Source organism: Nymphaea colorata, chromosome 9 (assembly GCF_008831285.2).
Source record: "Nymphaea colorata isolate Beijing-Zhang1983 chromosome 9, ASM883128v2, whole genome shotgun sequence".
NCBI lineage: Eukaryota > Viridiplantae > Streptophyta > Magnoliopsida > Nymphaeales > Nymphaeaceae > Nymphaea > Nymphaea colorata.
This window is the reverse complement of record NC_045146.1, coordinates 4,863,982-4,882,610: the sequence shown is the minus strand read 5'-3', so window position 1 is coordinate 4,882,610 and position 18,629 is coordinate 4,863,982. Positions and strand designations below refer to the sequence as shown.

The window sequence follows — 18,629 nt, the reverse complement described above, 5'->3', positions numbered from 1 at the left end:
AAGAAAACTTTGAATATTCACAAACAGCTTGTCTTTTGGTATAAGAATCTGCAAAAGTCTTTCTATGTATGATATTCTATTCTTAGACAACTCATTATCTAGATTTGGAGCGATGCATCAAGGAGTTACTTCAATCTATTTTTTAGTGTAATATTGAGATTTAAAGAATGAGCCATGCAATGCAAGGGAGTATTGCTCTTAGCTCATCTTTCAACTACTGTTGTATGTATGCGATCAAAGAAATCTAAATTATCAAGTGCAATGTCTTTCTTCTCTTTCTTAAAAACTACACATTGAATTTGTTCAATCATAACGTCCCACATTTCATAAACTTTATGAAGCATAGACTCGTTTTTATCAACAACTCTCAATATGCACCAAATTGGCTGTGTAAAATAAGAAAAAAAATAAGCAAATTTATCCCACCATTTATCATCCACAATAATGTTTTTTATAATTTGAGCTTTAGCGTCGCCTTCGACCCGATAAAAGCTCCACTCTCTGCTACCCGTCATTTTAATAGATGCATCATGCACTCTTCTTTTCAATATGGCAATTATTGAAGCAAATTGTGTCTCTCGAACTTTTAACAATTTCGAATAGAATAATTACAAAACAGAGACAATGCATGTTGGTGATTGATGATGAAATTTTTAATATTTCTTGCATCTTTTTCAATCCCTTGAATCCATGAGAATAGCTCATGTCCCAAGATCTGCTTCCTGATTTGGAGGATTGCATGTGTCCATCAATGCTAAAATCAAAGTTTATGCAATACATGAAGTCCAAAAGATATGTGAAAAATCATACCTCAAACTTAGTCGAGTACTTTTGCATATAGCAGCATTGTCTGCAATGAGCTGCACCACTTTATCATGACCAACCTCCTTGATGGTTTCTAAAAATAATTGCTTTAAATATTTGACATCTTTATATTCTCCAGATGCATTAATTGCCTTCAAACATATTGGTTTATCACATGCAAAGACAATAAAATTAATTAGTATCGACGTTTTTGAATGTTTGTTCACCCATCAGAAACAATTGGTACCCAGTCGTGTTCTATTTAAATTTTTTTCTTTCTAAAATTTGCTCAACCTCACTCGCTTCATCCTTAAGAAGCGATGTTCACAACATTTCTGAATTGTGATGTACATATCCTGATAATTTACCATTTGCGAGCATAGTAATATACTTTTTCCAATACGGATTTCTAGCTACATTGAAAGGAATGCTGCTAGAATAGAAAAACGTAGCAGCCACTTTATTTAATTTTGTTCTTCTATAAGAATCAGAACTTGTCTCTATAGACTTTTTTTTTTCTGTCAATACTCTTAGGAGGCATGCTAGTATTTGTTATAATAGTACTTGCTTTCTTGTTGTTGTGGATTGTATCAGCACGATCTTGCAACTTCTTCAATTCTCAAGTTTTTTCTGTATAAATGGTTTTACATGCTTGAATTCCAAACTGTAGCAACTTCAACATATGTGTCGTAACTCTTGTGTAAGATCCTACAAATGCAACTTGACAATGTCCACATACAAAATGCACATTTCCTCCACCACTGCCTACATCTTTCGTGACCACTTTGATTTCTTTCCATAATAGTTGTTCTTCATTTGCGTATGCTTCACCAGGTTGTGAAGAAGATCTTGACGCATTAATGTCAATAACACTAGATGAACAACATGTTGCAGAAGAATCTGAAACACCTTCTTTTTCTTTCCTTCTGTCTGTCACCTTTTACCTTCAAAATGAAAATTTTCAAATATAATGTTTAATAGCTTATAAGTTATAACTGTGTTGAATCTGATGTACAAAAAAGAAAATCTTAAAATGTAATAACAACTACAAAATCTGATGCACAAAACAAAATAATCGTACTGAATCTAAGTTGCATATAGACTATTATGAAGAAACACTGGTGAATTAACAAAAATGAAGTGTTTGTGTGACTTAGGTTGGTTGACTAAATCTATCTGTACATTTGAAAACTCAAAGACATAGAGGGCTAGTTTGTTGAATGTGTCTGCTGTAATATCGATGATGCACAGTGCGCTATGTAACTAACATTAAAGATTTGAAGTAGAGAAAAGAGGATAGTGCATGTGACTTTATTATTCGTTCAAAAAAAAAAGTACAATAAAATGGAACTTCAGGTATCACAAACAACTATAGAATGAAGATGAGAGTCAGCTGCTCCACTAATCACAGCACCTCCATCTCTTGCATTTATAAGATAAGAGAGAGCATTTTGAGTTATAACCTCTCCTGGAATCAACACCGGGATCCCAGGAGGGAAGGTGCATATAAGCTCCCCACATATCTCACCAAGGCTTTCCTCAACATTAATCCTCCTTTTGCTTGCAAAGAAGGCCTCCCTTGGACTCAGTTTTATGCTAATCTCTCCAAAAGGTGCACACTCATAATGGTTGATCATGGCTCGGCCTGAGTTGTCTAATCCATGCACAGCAGCCACATCCTTTATGCCATAAACAACCCTTTGAATATGCTCTCTACATGTGCCTAAGCTGACTGCAAATGTCAATGATTTCTGTGATCGCAATTCGGGGATGATGTCATATTCCTCACGTAGGATCTTATACGCATCATATCCAGGGACTCCTACTTTCCATGTATCAATTGTCACACGCAATGGATCCTTCCTGGGCATGCCTTCAAAATCAGCTGACTCCAACACTGATGCATTGGGTATCAATGTTTGAATTTCATCTGCCAATTGGTGAGCCAATTGGATTGGTGTATCAAAAATGGTATATGGGTTCTTACTAAGTTGTGCTCTTGTAGCATCTAGAGAGGCAAGAAGCAGGTAACTGGGACTGGTGCTCTGAAGGGTCTGTAGGCATCTGGATATTCTCTCCCTGTCTACCATGCTACTTGATAAGTGCAACATTGATGACTGTGAAAGGGAGCACAGAACCTTGTGGGTGGATTGGATGACAAGATCTGCCCCTTGCTCTAGTGCCGTGCTCGGAAGTCGGCAATCGAACTTGAAATGAGCACCATGAGCTTCATCAATGATCACTGGAATCTGTTGCTTGTGACATAGATCAATGATCTTCTCCAGATCACTGCATATCCCATGGTAGGTGGGGGATGTGATAAAAACTGCAGCTGGTTCTTTGTTTTCCTCATGCAATTCATCAATTGCCTTCGCCACCTGATGCAGTTTGATCCGATCGGCAATTCCCCACGAGGTGTTGTACTCAGGAATCATGTACTTAGGCAAAGCACCTGATAAAACCATGCCAGATATTGCTGATATATGGGAATTCCTGGGAAGAATGAGTGTATCCCCCGGTGAACATGTTGACATGATTGACGCTTCCACTCCACATGTTGTTCCTCCAACAAGAAACCATGTCTCTGTTGCTCCAAACAGTTCTGCAGCTTTCTTCTGTGCTTCGAGGATCGCACCTTCGGGAGAAAAGAAATTATCAAGCTCAGCTAGGTCATGACGGAAGGGCCCCTTGCCAATAAGTTGTTCCAGCAGAGATGGTGCGGCCATGCCCCTATTATGGCCTGGAAATGTAAATCCTGCTGCATTCCTTTCCGCATATGCCTTCAATGCACTAAGAAAAGGAGCGGTACTTTTGTCTTCCTCAATTGGCAGAAACTGAGAGTTTCTACTATCAAAACTGTGACTTCGTTCCTTGCTTGGGCATTTACCATTAGATCGGAGGCCCTCCTGCATATATATGTGAAATTCACCTTATCAGCATGCTAAGAATTCAGCACATTACAACCATAAAGTTTAATTATCCAAAAGAAAAATAAATTTGAGTTCTAAAGGTACGAGGAGATATGATCTTGTTTCAAATTATGATTTGTTTAGCTATTTGCAAATATAGGAGATCGAAGTTCCACAGGCTTCATCATCTCTCACGATTTACCATGTATGCTCGGGAATTGCATGTAATTCTTAAACTACAAGTCCACGTTCAGTCGATTTTAAATTATTGCACATGGTAGAGTTCATGTGAAAAAGAAAAAAAAGAAAATTTGGATCGCCTTATTTTTAATTTGTGGTAGATGTATCTTTATTTGATTAATTAAATAAAATTGGCACTTTCATGCCATAATTCCTCCTTATCTTATTTTATCGATTTTTCTGGGTTGATTCATATGAAAAACTATAGAGGCTCTTTGGCATACTAACATTATGTTAGAATCCTATGAACCTTCCCCATAAAACAGGATAAATTCATCGAACACCATCATAAGTATTCCATGAATATGCTCTATTTTTTTGAGGCAGTTCCATGAATATGCTCTATTTTTTTTGGGCAGATTCATGGGAAGTAACAATATGTTACTGTTGCCAAAATGATCCCATATCACATCTACATAGTTGCAATAAAATGTTTGTTGAAGGGTAGGTCCCTGGCCTTTATTAACAAAAAGTTTAACAGAATGTACATCGAAAATCGATCCTAACTGGCCGGATCTTTTAATTAAGAGCATTTCATTTAATCGAAAGTAAAATATCGAAATTTCAAGGGCCATACCACCTCTCTTCCAACACAAAGTATTATAATTTTCACAAAATTTATTTTTATCCTCATAAAAATTTAAAAGGAAAACTCAGCTCCTTAAAAAAAAATAAAAAGGCTATAAAAAAAATTAAAAAATATAGAACAATGGGGTCCTAACAAAAAACTTCGCCTTGCCCTGCACTTATTGATAGTTTTGCAGTTGCTCAGGTCTTGTTGGAGGCACAAAGTTTGGCCTTCTAACAGTCATCTGGTCACTTTTGACCCGTGGACTGAGGCTGCCCTAACATGTGTGGCGACCTGGGGACTGAGGCTGCCGTCATGCGTGTGGCAAGCCGGCGACCCGCAACCGGCGACTGGTGAATTGGAGTTTGCATAAATGATTGCAATGGTAAAGGAAGAGGTGAGCCTATGATTACCATTCCTCTGGACTGTAAATGGTGGACAGGAGAGTGAGGGTCATTTTCGCACCCGAGTCGTGTGCTTATTTCATGAGCCCTCATGCAAAAACACACACCTATTTCACGGACACATGACTAACAGAATTCAAACATGCTGGATGCTCAATATTGTCGCATAACTAAAAATAGTTGTTACAAGAGCATTAACGATAGCATATGGTGCGGACACAATTCTTAGTGTTTTTAATTAAACACAAGCATAAGAAAATTCAAACATGCCAGATTCCCAACGTTGTCATATGGTTAAAATTAATTGTTACAAAATCATTAACAACAGTTTAATTAAAAAATGGTTTGTGGTGCATTGAAAAATGGATTTTTAAATTTTTAACAATCCGACAACATATGACATCCAATAATTTCAATATGTCCAAGAGATAGTGGCTAGAGTGAATGAATGAGACAAAGCAGATTTGTTTTTTCCAATCATATCAATATCGTCAACACAAACATGCATTGTTCATTGTTCAGGTAGAAGAAATGTTTCCAGAGGGACACGTATACCAACTCCGAATTTCAGTTGGAAATTAAATCGGAATTATTTTGTCGGATTCCACTGATCACATCAAGACTTGCATGCAACTAATTGAAATATCTAGTCAGAATCGTTTGCGTTTCTACTCACGAAAGCTCGACTTCACACATTCAATGAAGGGAAGCAATGTGCTTTCAATTATCTTACTGTCCTCATTACCTCACTGGGTGTGCCTCTTCAACTTCTTAACCTTACAAAAGAAATTTACGGGTCTCTAGAGTGGGCGTTTGTTGGCCGGGAATCCAAGGAATGTTTGAATCGAAATTCCTATTTTTAATCAAATATCAATGATTGAAACGGACACTAAACTTTAATTCCAGAATTGATTCTTCATTCCAAAATCAAAATTCGTTGGATTTTGAATCCAGAATTAAAATTTCCCTGCCAAAGTGCCAGAAACAAAGTTTCAAGCTATCAAAGGAAGAAACAAATCGGAATTGGAATGAGAAAATTCATTCCAATTCCAGTTTGAGATGGAATTTTATGGACCATCAAACGCCCCGTGAAAGAGTAGAAACACTTTTTTTTTTCAGATTTTATTTTTGGAAAGATATTGGTAAATCCCATATTGGTCCCAATTCTTTCCACAAAATTTTCAAAAACACATTAAAAGTCATACATTTGACAACATAAAATCATAGAAAATATCAAAAGTAGGCCTTAAAATGAAATTAATTAATTTCCTTTTGCTCACTAAACAACCTCGCAAACACTTTTTTAGGCAGTAGCAGAATTAAGTGATCAACCATTAACAGAAGGGGAAGATGCGCACCTCGCTATGACCGGCTTCTTCATTTGAGCATGAAACAATTAAATTGAAAGAACACCTGGAACAAGTAAAAAATAAATTACACAAGCAGAAAGTAAATTATGTGGTTTTAGTAGACCCCTCTCTCTCTCTCTCTATATATATATATATATATATATATATATATATATATATAAACAAAAGTTCAATGAGTCAATGGACTCAGATGCTGCCTTGTGTTATTATTTTAATATTTTTAACACTTTATCTCTCTCCCTTATTTGGCCTACCTTCCTCTCCCTCCCTCCCACCTATGCCAATCTTTGAATGCTACCTGCATCTTTAGACACCGGCGGACCCGTCGGTCCTCCACTGAGTGCCTACAAGCAATATGATAAATAAATGTCAGATTCATGGTTCAGTTTCTCTCTCTCTCTCTCTATATATATATATATATATATATATAGGACAAAAACCAAACCCATTAAAATTAATTATTAAAATATTTTTCCGCAATCTAACCTTATACATATGTTTTTAAGAGTGATTTGTTTAGAAACATGATTAAATTGGTCATCTTTTAAACTTTCACAATGCTATTTTAATAAGAAAAAATAAATGCCCCTTATAACATCAAAATTCAATTTCTCTCTCTCTCTCTACATATATATATATATATATACATATATATATATATATATATATATACATATATATATATATGGGAGACAAAAACCAAACACATTAAAATTAATTATTAAATTATTTTTCTGCAATCTAACCTTATACATATTATTTTAAAAGTGATTTGTTTAGGAACACAATTAAATTAGTCATTTTTTACTTTCATAATGTGTTTTTTTAAGAAAAAAATGAACGCCTCTTATAACATCAAAATCTTAATAGTTGAAAATAACAATTTTTTACAAAAATAACTTGAATTAAAATTGTTCATATTTTGCTAAAACACTTTTTAACACAAAGTTAAGAGGTCTGGGTATATTTGTGTGTGTGTGTGTGTGAGAGAGAGAGAGAGAGAGAGAGAAGCAGAGCAGTTAGCAAACCTTTGGAGAGCTGGGGCATTGGTGGTACGAGAACTTTTGCAGCTTGATTTGGTTGAGAAGGGCTGCGGTGAAGGGGAGGGTTGAAAGACACCGGAAGATTGACGGTTTCCTCTCAGAGGTGGTGGCGCGTGGTGAAGCGTAGGCCTAAAGAGAGTATGAAGGAGAAGAGCCATATCCCTTTGCTTGTGATAATTAATCCACTCCTCCTCCCTTTTGAAGGTGCGCAAAGACTTATGCACAATATAAAGGACAATATAAGTGTGTGAATTTCACTACTAATAAAAGAGAAGTCGTAATCAATATCGCCATGTCACGCTATATCAACATGCAATTTTTTTATGCTCATATTTCTACGTTTTAAAGGTGTTTGACGCGTCATGAAAAGTTTTTCAGGTGTACTTTATTGGAGAACTTTGCCTCCGCCGCCGCGTGACAACACTTAAAAATTATAAAAAAAAAAATGCCATGAGTTCTGTATATACAGTTGTTCATTCATTCTTGGAAATGACTTTTCCTGTAGCAGAGGAAATAAGATCCAAACTTTTGAACTTCACTCCAATTTTCATCAAACTTTTTTTGCCTTCAATCGGCGATTCGCCGATACGCATCTGGATCGATCGGAAGGACGGTGTACCGGGCGAGGTCAACGACCGGCGCCGGCGAGGCCATGACCGTCCTTATGGGAAGGGCGAAGGGCATAAAGGGAAGCCAGGGGCGAAAGGTTTGGCACGTGGAAGCATAAAGGCGGGGCAGTCGCTCTCGGCATGCGCGCCCATTAGGGCACGTTTCTCTCCTCTCCCTTAGATTAGGTTGCCGATCTTTCATCTGGGCCGTCCATCCTTACCACGTGAATTTTTCAGCTTTTGACCCTCGCAAAGGTTCACCGGCCTTATAGTAGTGAAATTCACCAATTACTGTCCTATGTGCACATACCAGTCCTATCCTTAGTGCACCTAACAGCAGGTCAGCATCGGGTCCGGGTATTCAGTACTTGGTTTCGGCCCGAGTTCGGGCCCCAAAAAAATCAGCCCGAGCCAGGTCGGCTTTGGAATCAGATGTTATCTGGAACAAGCCCCCAACCATTCTCCCTCTCTTCTCCATGATTTTTATTCTTAGACACGTTTTCTTTTTTTTCCCAAGGGTTTCTGCATAGTTCAATGGGGAATATGAGCTGTTCGACAGAGACTCGCTGTAAAGAACAAATAAGAGAAAACGAAATCTACCTTTCCCTTGTTCACGTTTCAAGGGCTTTTTACAAAACAATATTAATGCATATTTTTGTAAACTTAACCACCTGAACACATTGGTGGTTTTCTAAAAGCAAATATTTACTTTTTATACTTTTCACTTTTATTTTGTCATTGCAGGAATGCTTCCCTTTTTATTTACTAGGGGTATTCTAATTATTCCAGGGTGGCGCAGCTAAAAATTTCGGACGGATGATCAGTATCATTTAAATTTTGGATTTTCAGAGGACCACAATATTTAAGTGAAAAAAAAACCTTGGAGGCATCTACGTAGAAATAAACAACAAATTATGGTCTCCACAGCCTCCCTAACTTGCACGCAAAGCAGATGGAAAAAATCCAATCCAGCGCAGATGTGGGCATTGCATGTGATTGAAGACAGGTCAAGATCCATAGCTCCACTGTAATAAGATTTCGAGGCCCTGGTGTGGGCACTGGCCCACACCAGCCACGCTATTGGTCTGCCACTGTACCCGCCCATTCATGTTGTGAATCAAATTGTTTTCTATTCTGTGTTCACAAGCAACCCATTTGGTCATTAAAGATCTGGTAAGAATCTGAACAGTTGGGTTGAAGCTACATATACTGCTGGATTGAAGCTTTTGGCAAGTATTTCCTCTCGCTCTTCTCATATGCTTGCCAAATTATTGGATTGCACACAGACTCGACTTCCTGAAGCTTGTCCTCAAGATCTTATTCTACACCATGATTGTCATCTAACGAATCCAGGGCTTCCTTCAAGTTGGTCTCTATCTTCTCTGTATCATGTGATTCTATTCCTGCACCATGATTGTCACCCTGCCGCATTGGCGATGGTCACCGTCCTGTATCACCAGCGAGTTCCTGGTGGGCTTTGCCTGCTCAATGGGGGGAGGCCACCAAGGTGTCGCCAGCAGTCCAAGCCATGGGTGGCACCCTGCTGGGCTATCCGAGGGGGTTCGGTAGCCTTTTCCACTGCAGTAATTTTTGTACCGAGGGAATCGTCACCTCTCTTGCTGGATGATTTTGAAAAACTAAGTTTTCATATATATACACATTGTAAATCAAATGTTTCTCCATTCTGTGCTATCAAGCAACCCATTTGGCTTGAAGATCTGGTAAGAATCTGAACCCTAATAATGGCAAGAAGTGTTTTCTTTTTTCCTCGAGGACAACAAGTGTGGGCTATGTGTGAGCAATTGCTCACATGGATTCCAGAAAAGTTATTATCTTTTAATTGATATTTTTGAGTAATTTTATTCTCCTTAAAAGTTTTAAATTTTATTCCTAATATCTTTTAGCCAAAAAAATTCTAACTCGAACCCTGCTCGAGGATATGGTGCGATCCCCTGCCTTGGCCACACATAATACTGCGTTGAAGCTTTTGGCAAGAATTGCCACCTGCTCTTCTCATATACTTGCCTAGTTAGTGGATGGAACACACACTCGACTTCCTCGAGCTTGACATCAAGATCTTTTTCTGCACCATGATTGTAGTCTTCATATTATATATGTAGGTTTCCACTTTGTTGTTGGCGTCAACTGTTCCTTCATTTTCCTATCTCCACCTTTTGTTGATAAGGCACATCCAATCAATGTTTATGCAAGTTTTCAGGCTTTAGCCACAATATTAAGATTTGAACTCCTGACTAGCCAGCTGTCTATGGGCTGGAGGCCCTCAGTAACTATGTTAATTATTGGTTAATTCATGGATGTTTTATCTTTACCGACAGACTAGAACAGAATGAGAAACAAGGTTAATCATTTGAGATTCAAGAGTAAGATGATCTGCAATGCCACTAAAGATTTTAGAAGTGAATATATAATAATTTTTCTCAACATATGGAATCATGTTGAAAATCAAGCATGGGTCTTCTCAACGAGTGGATATAATATAGTAGTTTTTCTCAACAAACCTGGGTTTCGTCTCCCTTTATTATTTATTTATTTATTGCCATGTTTTTCTCATTTCAATAGAGTTACCATTTGAGCATGCTCTTGGTGGTGGGTAACACTTGAATTTTTATCCTTTTTCTATTTTGTATTTCATCCTTGCTTTTAGATCTTTTGTTTTTGAAAAATTTTCGTCATTTTACTGCTCAGCCTTCAAGGAGCCACTTCATTTCCTTTTTGTTTTTCCAACCTTTTTCTCTGTAGTAGCCTTTATTTTTCATTTTACTAGTTATGGAAATTCGATACTTCTTTTGTTTTTCTTCTTTATTATGCATGTTCCTCCTTGCTTTGAGTGCAATTTGGGTTGTGTGGGTTGCTGTGGAGAAATATGTATTCTTGTCTCTCATTTTATTTCTTTTCCATGGTATAATTAGCAACCAAGCGTCGGGCTGGCCTCTTATCAGAGATTACAGATTGAAGACTGGTAAACCCAAGCAGAGTTCCAATTGTAGATAATGCTGACAACGACATGACTCAAGGTTACGGCTTTGTTGGTGTAAGTAAATCCAAGAATGGACAGAAGAAACTTGCACCAGGGCATGGAAAATCCATGTTTGTTAAAAGTTAACGTGATGGAGTTCCCATTGGCAGGAAGATGGAAAATCCATGCTGGTTTGGTATGTTCTTTAAATGTGACCATCAGCTGTGTTGGGACTTTTTTGGCTTTTAGTCTACAATTGACGGCCCCATTGTGTCTAATGACTTATTTTTCACTTTTTTGCATGGTTAAGTAGGCCAAAGGGACACAAAATGAATCTGACGCTGCCTTGCCTGCGATCTTTTGTTTTCCATAATGCAGATCTTTTTCAACCCATTTGCTTGTTGCTTTTAGTCAGTGAATCAAATCAACTGAGTTCTGTAGTGTGGATCGATTTTCTTTCCCTCTTATCTTTGTTCCTACAGAAGAGGAAATGTCTGTTAGTTTTGACACGAACATTTGGTGTTTGACTTCATGTATCGATGTTGAAAGATCTCCCACTAGCTTCCCCATCAGCACTTATGTTTTATGTGTCTGATGTTAGTTTTGACACGAGCATTTGGTGTTTGACACTGCTGTTTGTTAATGTTTTTGCTTTGGGGAATGAGCAATGAGTGATTGGTGAAAAAAAAATATTTAACACTCCTAGCTGGCAACTCAGAGTTTGTCCTTACCTGTGAAGACAAGGAATGAGACTGGAAGCTAGTTGGAGATGTACCATGGGGGTGAATGAATATCGGCAGGGGTGGAGCCAGGTTTTTTTCTAGGGTCGGGCCAAGACGATTCGTGGGCCGGGCCAGGGTCAGTCCAAACTAAAAAAATTTGATTTTTTCAATGTAAAACAAAACAAAACAAAAAAAAATCCTAGGCTCACCCGGGCCATGGCCCGGGCGGCCCCCCCCCTCCCTCCGCCCCTGCATGGGTGTGAATGAACTGAAATCCAAGATACTTACTCCAATTCAATTAGTAACTTCACTCTTAATCATCATTTGTTGATCTTATTGTTTACTCTCTTTTGTACATAATTTTCTTAAGCAATGTAGGAAAGGCTTAGAATCATGAGAACATCCAAAGTCAATGGCCTCGGTAAATAGTTATTAACCACCAAAATCTGCTTTTAAACTCAATAGCTTCAATGAGGTTTCTTCTATGTCACATGGGTATGGATATGGTACTGGTTTGTGTACGAAGGAACTGGCTTGGACACGATAATTTTGAAAATTGTGGGTACGCATGTATGATCAATTTTATATTCTCAAAAATAATAATATGAGAAAGAAAACATTGATAGTTCACACTTGTAATCTCATAAGAAAGTTTCAAACAAAACACAAACAAAATTAAAGAAAAATGTGACAAAAATATAGAATCTTATGCAAGGGAGATATAAAAGAAGGGAAAAATCAAAATTAGTAAAAAAAATAAGTTTGAAAATATAATTTTAAATGTTTTAAAATGCAGCCATACCCAGCTGTACCCATGTACCCGTGTCACCTAGGGTTTCATCCTATCTCTGGCAATGTACCAGCTTGAGTTGGGTTCCTAGTCTTACTAAGCCCCTTGAGTTCATTTATTTCGCTTCTGCCACTGTAATTCAAAATAATGGAAGTCCTTCATTTCTTTGTTGCATGTGGAAGCACTAGGTACAAGAGAGTAAATAGATTAATATATGTTCTTTTTCTTGTAGGAGCAAGATTTGAGGCCAAATCTAACAAATGAAAATGCTTTTTTCTGACCTTTACTGGATTATTTTAGTGGGGCTGGCTACTTGAGAAATTATTTTACTTACTGGTGTGATCACTCCTATGTCAGCCAACTGGGGCCAAGAATGTTCTTGACTACTCACCAAGAATGAACTTGAACTTGCTTGGATGGGTGTGTTAAGTTCTAAATGAATGATCTAGGCTCCAAAACTTTTCTCTTACATGGTCATAACTAGACATGCTTAGTCATATATGCTCTTTGTTATTTATGGAAATGGTTTCGATGTTTCAAAAATATGATTTTCTTTTAAATAAGTCATACATGGTGTTATTAAGAAGATGTGAAAGCGTTGTTTCTCTCTACTCTACAAATCCCATTAAAGTGTAACAAATGAACAACTTAGTATATGTTTTGCATCAATAAGGTTAGATTGACAAAAAAAAAAACATTATAAAAATAAGTATCAAAAGGTGTGGATTTTATCCCTAACTTAGGTGCTTGGTTTTTTCAAACTTCTATATATAAGATTGTCCATGTTTCACAATTATACCTACTAACTAAACAGTTGAATGGAAATTGACCAAGTTAAATTATTATTAAGAAAAAGTCAGTTGATATATATATATATATATAAAGAGAGAGGGAGAGAGGGAGAGAAAGATACAGTAATTGGTAAATATCAGACCAATTGAGTAAGGGATAAACCTCAGCCCTCTTAATTTTCTATCAAAAAGTGTTTTAAACAAAATATGAACCTCTTAATGTCTTTATAAATACTAATTTTATATAAATCATATTTTAGTTCATAGTTATTTTGGTAAAAAATTTGATCTTTTCTACTATTAAGATCTTGATGTTATAAGAGCCATTTACTTTTTTATTATTAAATTGTTCTAGGTGCTCTTTCAGTTTAATTGTTTCATGCTCAATAGAAGAGGCTGGTCTTGATGCAGTGCACATCTCCCCCTTCTGTTAATAGGTTGATCATTTAATTTTGCTACTGCCTAAAAAGCATTTGCGGCATTGCATATTAAACTTAAGGAGACTAATTTTCACTTTGAGGCCTACTTTTCTTTTTGTTATGCTTAATTTTATGTTTTAATTTGTACGACTTTTTAAATATATTTTTCAAATTTTGTAGAAATAAGGACCGATATGGGATTTACCAATATCTTTCCAAAACAAAATCTGAAAAAACATAACGTTTTATGGTTTCAAGGCGTGTTCGGTGGTCCAGAATTTTGATTCCCCATCTCAAACTGGAACTGGGATAAAAAGTTTTTCATTCCAATTCGGTTTTGTTTCTTCTTTTGATAGCCTGAAACTTTGTTTTCCGGCACTTTGATAGGGAAATTTTGAGTCTATATTCAGTATCCAACCCTTGTGGTCGAATTTTGATTCAGAAATTTTGATTTTGGAATCGAAGATTAATTCTGAAATAAAGATTCAGTGTTCATTTCAATCATTCATGTTTGATAAAAAAAAATTAGAAATTTTGATTCTAAAATTCCTTGGATTTCAGGCCATCAAACACCCCCTTAGGGCATCTGTATCAATTTCTTTTGCAAATTAAGAAGTTGAACAGGCCCACCCATATCCACAATAGAGTTACAAATATCATAGTGAACATGGAAAGGAATAACCTGTGACTTTGTAAGATTAACCAATAGGCCTGATTTCTCACCAAATTCACTTATCACATCTCTTATATATATTACAGATGACATGTCAGCATTGCAGAAAAGCATGATATCATCTACATAAACCATTCCAGGAGAATTTGCCTTAGTACTTAAAGATTTTGGCAATTTGATATGCTTCATATTTTTTTCTCAGTGGAGACTCTTGACAAAAACTTCAATAACGAGAATGAAAAGATATGGGAACATTGGATCCCTCTGTCTCAATCCACAACTGCTCTCAAAGAAAGATCCTTCTCTTTCATTTAATACCATAGTAACTGACGTGGAGGATACTAGTGGAACTAGTTATGAGTTTCTTTAGTTTGTCAGAGCATGATTTTTCTGTATGCAAGATCGTACTTTGATTATTATAGCAGGAATGGTTTTATCCATGTTGCTTGTTTCCATATGTGATACAAATATCGAATCGTGATCATTTTACTTGGTCAGTGGTCTAGTAAACATAAAAGACCACTAGAATCAGAAATAAACATCAGGTCACGTAATGTTTCATATAACTGAATCAACTATCATACAGATGGGTAAGTAAATCTGCAATCCTGAGATTACAAGTTCTATGGTTGGTGCCCCATGAGCAGTACAACAAAGATCTACAAGTTCGTTATGAATAAAATAAAAAAATTGTGACCTAAAAGTTTCACCAAGTCAACCTGAAACCTCAGACATCACAAACTACTATAGAATGCAGATGAGAGTCAGCGGCTCCACTAATCATAGCACCTCCGGCTCCACTAATCATAGCACCTCCATCTCTTGCATTTAGAAGACAAGAGAGAGCACTTTGAGTTATAACCGCTCCTGGGATGCCAGGAGGGAATGTGCATATAAGCTCCCCACATATCTCACCAAGACTTTCCTCAACATTATTCCTTTCGTTTGAAAAGAAGGCCGCCCTTGGACAAAGTTTTGTGCTAATAACTCCAAAAGGTGCACACTCATAATGGTTGATGGCTCGGCCTGTGCTGTCTAATCCATGCATAGCGGCCATATCCTTTATGTCATGCACAACCCTTCGAACATGCTCTCTGCATGTGCCTAAGCTGACTGCAGATGTTAATGATTTTTGTGATTGCAAATCCAGGATGATGATCCTTGCACAGGATCTTATACATGTCTTATCCGGGGACTCCTAGTTTCCATGTATCAATTGTCACATGCGATGCATCCTTCTTGGGCATGCCTTCAAAATGATCTGACTCCAACACTGATGCATTGGGTATCAATGTTTTAACTTCATCTGCCAATTGGTGAGCCAAATGGATTGGTTTATGGAAAATGGTATATGGGTTCTTACTGAGCTGTGCTCTTTGTTCTTTTGCCGATTGTGGAACAGTTTGGTAATGAACCAACTGACCAAGATTCGTCTGATGATCAGTTTGGTAATGAACCAACTAGGTAAAGAGTTCATTGATCACCTTTTGGATTGATTTATTGACCGGTTAGAAAAATAACCAACTGAGTCCAAATTCTTATATTCTTCAAACATTGATAATAGTCACGAAAGTCAAGAGATCCATGGTCATATTTGAATCATTGTTGCATGCACAAGAACTGACTATTCATTTGATGATCATGTTTGAACGATTGAATATGCTAATTAGCGGTCAGGTAATGAACCGACTAAGAATCAGTTTGGTAATGAACCGACTGAAGCTTGTTAGTGATCTCAATGATCATCTTGTAGAATACTTGAATAGACATATTTGAATTATTGATGCATGCATTTGTTGGCGGAGCTATATATTGACCTTGATGAGTTAAACGAAATTCATTCTATGAGAGGGTATATTGATGAGAGCTATACAAGATGAAAAGTGCTTGTATGATAAACTATGAGTTAATTGTTCATTCTGTTAAATAGTCATAATAAAGATTAGGCGTTGCTAATCAAGTTGATGAATATGTAAATATTTGATAAGTGGGAGCACACTTGAAAATGCCATTTGCTATGTTGGAAAGCTAATATGAGTTTTGTCATATGATTATGTATCGCATGAATACTTTGGAACTCCTGTTGCTAAATGAGTTAAGTAATTGTGAAAAACAATAAAAAGAAAATATATCATTTGATTTCGATGTATATTAGTTTGCGTGCTGGACTTGATACAAACTTTTAATTTGGCTTGTCAATATAAATTAAGAAAGTCCAAGTTGGCCTTGTTTTAAGGCAGTTAAATGTTTTCAGATATATGAATGAAACAAAGATATATTCATATATGTGCTAGCATCTGTTAACAAAAGAAATTCATAATGATTGTTTTTGCCAAACATATAGCACGTATGAGGCTAATAACATCATAGTCTACCTCCTTGTGAGGTGGTTGAAAAGTATCCAGGTTGATTTCATTGTTGAACAAAAAGAGAATATGCATGTACGTTTCAAATGCTTATATGATTGCTAGCATTTTGATCAAGAGAATTCTTGATGATTTTTTAAGTAAAGCTTGTGGTCCACATGGGACTAAGTTTTAACATGTTACGATGGAAATACTTGTGCATGAAGAAAACCTCGTAACTAATGTGAAATATATTGAATACTTGAAAGGTTGCGATGGAAAACCATTGAAAGGAAAACCTCGCTACAATTCTTGAATGAAAATTCAAGTTATGATGGACAAACCAATTATGGAAAACCTCGTAACTAAAGATTAAGGAAACCCACAAATAGTGGAAGCAATCTAGCGGTCTTATGGCCAAGTGGGAGATGTTGGATAGTGGTCAAGAGCCCTACCCATTCTTCTTGTAACTGCAAGGGGGCCCACTTGTAGTTACGAGTATTGATTCTCACCATCAATCTCTCCTCCCCATAACCGCCTGCTGGGATACGGGACTTCTCACAAGAAATAACATGATAATCAATAGATTGTGCGTTCAATTTGGATGTTTAACTGCACACTCCCTTGTCCATGTAAACTTTATTGCGTGTATGCCTATTTCAGTTTTTTAATCGGTGCAATGCGCATGATTTATTGCTACTATATTTTCAATTGTGACCATTGTTATTTAAAATTCAAATATAAGAAAGTTCATTTCCAAACATGGATGAATTTACATATGCATGATTCAGGCATAATGGTCCTCTACCAATTTCTTGGATTAAAAGTGAAATTATAATTGAATTTGCAAGTGGTTCCTAGACTTGGGCCTAAAAAAAATTGCGAGGCAGAAAAGCTAGTCTTTTCGTCCATTTCATGGACGAAGTCAAGAAGAACAGAGGGAGATGTAACTATTTTTATAGAAAGGGTAGCACGAGTGATATTTTTCTTGCATTTTCTGCTTTTTCATTCTTTGTTAATCATGAAATCTACATTTAAGATGCAACGGTATTAACTATTGGTAGTGGGATCCATTGTAATATAACACCTTTTAAGCCACATCTCTCTCAATCATTACAGTCCCTTGAACTTTCAAAGAGGATGTAGAGAAAACAACTTTCATTGCATGTCCATATATGGATGTATATTCTACAGTATGCTCTCTTGATTTGATCTCCTTCATCTAGCGTTATGATTTGACAATTTAACAGTAGAGTTGCAAAAGGTCTGCTTGCAGTATGTGTCTTCGTCCCTTTTTCTTCACAAGCTTTATTAAAATTCAACTGGTAAATAATGTTAGAAGTTTAGCTAGCCTGTATCTGGTAAAAAAATCTGTGGTGTTTCCTCTTAAATCTGGTGAAGGAACAAAATGTAACCAAATTGCTATATTTTGGTAGGCTGCATTTTTCAGTTGCTGTTAAGCTGTTTACAGGTTGCATTTTGGCAACGTTGCGTTTTCATCGTCTAGTTCCATCACATGGTGGACATTGATTTTAATCATTGCCTGTCACACGCTAAACAAAAATCTAGTCCATGGATATTTATCTCTTGGTAACCAATCCAGAGAGGTTTTGGTAACATCCGTTAGAGTTGGAAAGCAGTAGCAGCAGCATAAGGTTGGCTCTGTAAAGCAACAGAGCCCCGACGTTATATAAAATTTCTAAACAAAAGAAACCCATATTCATAAAATTCGATCTCAGTAATGAATTTAAATCGAGTTTGAAGATGCATCAGAGGTTATTAAAGTCATTATGACCCAACATGATAAATGAGTCATGCTAAACACATCCTTATGGTTGCACCTATCTTATATGTATAAATATAAGAGCAAGCGAGAGAGAGAGAAAGAGATAGGTGGCGACAGTAGAGCCTTAGACCAGAAGTTCTCATTTTTCTGGAGAATTGGAATGAGCAGAGACTTGTAACG

The 18,629-nt window shown here is 36.7% G+C and overlaps 1 protein-coding gene across 1 annotated transcript; it reads right to left on the bottom strand.

The window, feature by feature from the left end:
* Nucleotides 1–2,104: 2,104 nt before the first annotated feature.
* Nucleotides 2,105–7,514, bottom strand: LOC116261128 (uncharacterized). The gene is made up of 4 exons (XM_031639751.2): nt 7,324–7,514; nt 6,550–6,639; nt 6,284–6,338; nt 2,105–3,710 (listed from the first exon to the last, which is right to left on the bottom strand). Exons 1-4 carry the CDS (start codon nt 7,494–7,496, stop codon nt 2,157–2,159), a joined length of 1,872 nt encoding a protein of 623 aa, XP_031495611.1. The 5' UTR covers nt 7,497–7,514; the 3' UTR covers nt 2,105–2,156.
* Nucleotides 7,515–18,629: the final 11,115 nt, after the last annotated feature.

Coding starts and splice junctions, on each gene's coding strand:
- LOC116261128 (XM_031639751.2), bottom strand. CDS start 7,496: ATGGCTCTTCTCCTTCATACTCTCTTTAGGCCTACGCTTCACCACGCG. Junction 6,640..7,323: donor AATGCCCCAGCTCTCCAAAG/GTTTGCTAACTG, acceptor TATTGCTTGTAG/GCACTCAGTGGAGGACCGAC. Junction 3,711..6,283: donor AAGAAGCCGGTCATAGCGAG/GTGCGCATCTTC, acceptor ATATATATGCAG/GAGGGCCTCCGATCTAATGG.